Source organism: Monoraphidium neglectum (genome assembly GCF_000611645.1).
Source record: "Monoraphidium neglectum strain SAG 48.87 unplaced genomic scaffold scaffold04506, whole genome shotgun sequence".
Classification (NCBI taxonomy): Eukaryota; Viridiplantae; Chlorophyta; class Chlorophyceae; order Sphaeropleales; family Selenastraceae; genus Monoraphidium; species Monoraphidium neglectum.
The window spans coordinates 1-3880 of NW_014009123.1; the positions used below are offsets into that span (position 1 = coordinate 1).

The window sequence follows — 3880 nt, forward strand, 5'->3', positions numbered from 1 at the left end:
ATGCTGTATATCGCTGGACAGTCCGTTCTCAGAGCATTAGAGCATTCCGCAGGGATGGGCGAGTTTTAGGGCGGCAGGGCAGGGTGAGCAGGGGCGCGCCGCAGGGGCAGCCAGGGTGGACACCACCTCGGGCCAGCCTGGATTTGGGCCCAGGCACGTGCGAAATGTCCGATGCTGCAGTAAAAACCCCGATGCTGTACTCCCGAGAGCAGGCGGCCAACGACGCAGAATGCCGTGTCGCAGTCGGCCGGGCGGGCGCTCACTGCACGGTCAGCATCTCGCTGGCGCCCGCGCCATGGGCGTGCTGCAGCCGCTCGAACAGCGTCACCCCCAAGCCCCCCTTCGCGGCCTCGTCGCTCAGCACAGTGGGCGGCAGCCTGGGATTCCGGGTTGGGAGGAGGGGGGCAAGATCATCGCGTACGAGTGTGGGACGCATCTCGCGGAGATGGTGGGTAAGCTGGGGCCACGCCATTGCGCGGCGCGGCGGCAGGGGCGGGTAATTAGCAGTACAGAGTGGGTCGAGGGCAGGGAGCGAGGGTTGATGGGCAAGCGGCCACGCCAGGGCGGCCAGAGCGCTGGTGAGGGATAGTGCAAGGCCGGCCTCCCCCTGCCACGCGGGATGGTGCACTTCGCGCTCCAGGCACAAGGTCAACCCTGGCACGACGCCACTGGGCCGGGTGCGCGCCGGTGGCCGCGCCAAGGACGGCGGCGGCGGCGGTGGCGGCCGCGGCCCGCGGCGCAGCATGTGCGACCGGTTGAGCAGCCGAGGTTCCACGAGAGCGGCAGCGGGCAGGTGCCACCCAATCGGAAGGGGGTGGGCAGGACTTCTGGAGGCAGGCGTGTGGCTCACTGCAGGTGGTCCCCCGCTAGCACGGCGCGGCCTGCCAGCAGCAGCGCGCTCCAGCAGGCCGCCTCCAGTGCCTGCGCCGCCTCGTCAATCACGGCCACGTCAAACACCTGGCAGAGGTGGGGGCGGCGACAGGGGTTGTGTATGGGTCGATGTCGTCGATGAGGTTGCTGGGGCGGGGTTTCAGAGAAAGCACGCATGTGTGCATGTGTGTGCGAGTGCTGCGCGTGCACGCACGCACGCACTTGCCTGCACAAACACACACACACACGCACACGCGCGCGCACGTGCGCAAACACGCATGCATGCGTGTGCAAACTCGCATGCACACGCGTGCGTGCGCAAACACACATGCACACTCATGTGCACACTCACACAATAAAACGCACAGACAGCGACAGTCAAACAAGGGGAGCAACAATTGTGTGTCAACCAAACGCAATAGGGGCCTCAAATGGCCGGCCTGGTGGGACGGGGCGACATGTGTGGCTCCTGCATACCTGACCGTAGAGCTGCGGATGCAGCGCCCCAGACAACGTGCAGCAGATGACCTGAGCGCCGCCAATCACCTCCTGCGTTGGTGCGCATGCCACGGAGAGTGGTGGCCGGAGTCGTTAGCGCACGCATTGCTCTATGCGGGGTGATGCAGGCTGTTTTGCACGCACGCGTGTGTGGTCATGTTGCAGCTGTGGTATGCACACCCCTGATGTCGAGCCCTGCCTGCACTTGCTTGCAACCCTCGAATCCTATAGGTGGAAAATCATTGAAGCCAGAAACCATTGTTGCCGGATAAGCGGTTGATGTTCACGCACACCAAATCGTGCCCGTGGAACACACACATGCACACACACAGATACACATACACATATACATACACCACCACCATCATCATCATCATCATCCAGCACGCCCCCCACCTTGACGGCTTTGTCCTGCCTGGTGCGCTCCTCCTTGTAAAGCTGCTTCAGCTCACCCCTGATCTGGCGCCTCTCAGCACGCTTCCACCCCTCAAGCTTCACAAGCTGCGTGTTGAGCGCCTTGATCTCCCTGGGGGGAAGGAACGGATAGCATGGTGGTGTGTCACCAGCGGATGACGCAGCAGGGGGATGGCGTGGACTAAGGTTTTGGGTGGGAGGTTGTGGTGGGCTGAGGGTGGGGTGCAGGGTGCGTATGGGCTGGCTGCAGCAGCGCAGCGCAAGGGTGAATGGGGAGCGCGGGCTGTGCCAACAGGCAAGCGGGGCAAGTGGGACGACGAGGAGTTGCGGCACTCCCGCCGCTGCAAGTATGCACTATGTATCTCGCGCGCGCACTTGCGGCAGTCCTTTGCCAGGGAGCTGTTGTCGCTCTTGAGCACCTGAGCCTCCAGGCTGCTGTCTAGGACCTGAGGGGGTGCAGGGGTGCAGGGGTGATGGGTTTAGTGGGAGGAGGGGGGCACGCCCGTCGAGAGCAATTAGTACGCACATATAAATGAGTCAGTGGTGTCTCAAGGGTTTGGACAAGCCGACGCGAAAAAGAGGGGCGGCTGCAGCGTGGCGTCATGTATCTTGCGTTAAGGGGCAGCTTCGCATACTGGAGCGGGGCCAGCCGCGTCCATCATGCGTTGACGCATGGTGCGGCCGGCAGCTGCGTGGAACGACGCGGCGGCCCCGGTGGACTCGGACCCTCAACCCTGGCCCATCGGAAGGCGCAGCACATGCGCAGTGCACGCGGGCCCGTGACTGACAGGGCGCCGCACACATGCGGGTGGCGCGGGCGCGCGCGCATGCGCACGCACCTGGGGCAGCAGCCGCGCGGGGTGGCCGAGGCGCAGCAGCTTCAGCTTGGGGGCCGCGGCCACCAGGCGCTCAACTAGGTTGTCCACCTGGCGGGTTGTCGGAGCGGATATTCTGATTGTTTGGGCCAATTATTGAAGGAGGGAGCTGCCGTGCTTGCGCAGCCAGGGAGGGAGAGGGAGAGGGAGAGGGAGAGGGAGAGGGAGAGGGAGAACAGTGCTGCGAGCCATAACCACCGCCTGCAGCAAGCGGGGCACGCCCATGCCCCCAACGTCAGGGGCCGGCCGCCGCCCGCCGCGGCGCGTTCGCCCTGGAGTGCATGCATGGTCCCTGCCACATTGATTGTTGCGGCTGTCGCCTTGTTTGTTGCAGAACCCGTGCCTCACATCAGCAGCGGCCCCTGACTCCATGCCCCTACCCCTCCGCCAGTAACACCAACCACGGAGGCGCACCGCTATGTTGGACGCGGCGGACGCTATCACCCTGCTGCCGCGCGCGACCTCCTGCAGGATAACCTCCACCACCGCGGTGGTCTTGCCGGTGCCTGGCCGGGGCGGTTGCAGCGGTTGTGGCTGTTGTCGCGGTTGCGGTAGTTGTGAGGCCGCGGGAGGGGGGTTTTGGAGGGAGGGAGGCTGGGCAGGGACGAGGCGCTGCTGACTGAGGCCAGCGAATGAGGGGAGGGCAAGTGCACCCAGGGAGAGGAGGCAGGCAGGGGATTGGGCGTTGTTCACGCGAGCAGGCTTGGAAGGCCGGTGCCGCGCGTCTGGCAGGGAGGGTCGCGCCTCGAGGCATGAGCCGCGACGTGCTCCTGCACGCCCCTTGCTCTGCGACCCATCGCTGGGCCAGTGACACGCTAGGTGTCCACTACTCGGACCCTCTGCTCGGCCCACACACACACATACACACACACACAAACACACACACACACGCTCGTGCACGCGCGCGCAAAAACACGCACCCGGCGGCCCGTGTATCAACGCCACGTCGTGCGCCCGCAGCGCCAGCGACACCGCGCGGCGCTGGCTGGCGTCCAGCCGCGCGTTGACCGCCTTCCAGGGCGGCTCGGCCGCCGCGAACCGCGGCTCCTTTCCACCGTACGCGACCTCGGCGAGGCGGCGCCCGGGCAGCTGCCGCTGCTGCTCCGAGGCGCCGGGGGCGGCCAGCAGCTGCAGCGTCGAGCGGAGGCGCTTGTAGGTCACCTGGGGCGCGGGCGCCGCGGCGATGCGGCGGACGGGAGGGGCGGGGGGGGCACGTAGGAGGG

At 66.0% G+C, this 3880-nt stretch overlaps 1 protein-coding gene across 1 annotated transcript in view; it reads right to left on the reverse strand.

Annotated features, from left to right (window-relative positions):
* Positions 1-259: 259 nt before the first annotated feature.
* Positions 260-3880, reverse strand: part of MNEG_14459 (DNA-binding protein SMUBP-2) — a gene marked incomplete at both ends in the record, with an annotated part of 4138 nt that continues 517 nt past the window's right edge. The window contains 8 exons of the mRNA XM_014037068.1: positions 260-377; positions 851-957; positions 1348-1419; positions 1765-1894; positions 2158-2228; positions 2622-2708; positions 3072-3163; positions 3578-3818. Of these exons, the coding sequence (XP_013892522.1) occupies positions 260-377; positions 851-957; positions 1348-1419; positions 1765-1894; positions 2158-2228; positions 2622-2708; positions 3072-3163; positions 3578-3818 (918 nt within the window). The remainder of the gene's footprint in view (positions 378-850; positions 958-1347; positions 1420-1764; positions 1895-2157; positions 2229-2621; positions 2709-3071; positions 3164-3577; positions 3819-3880) is intronic.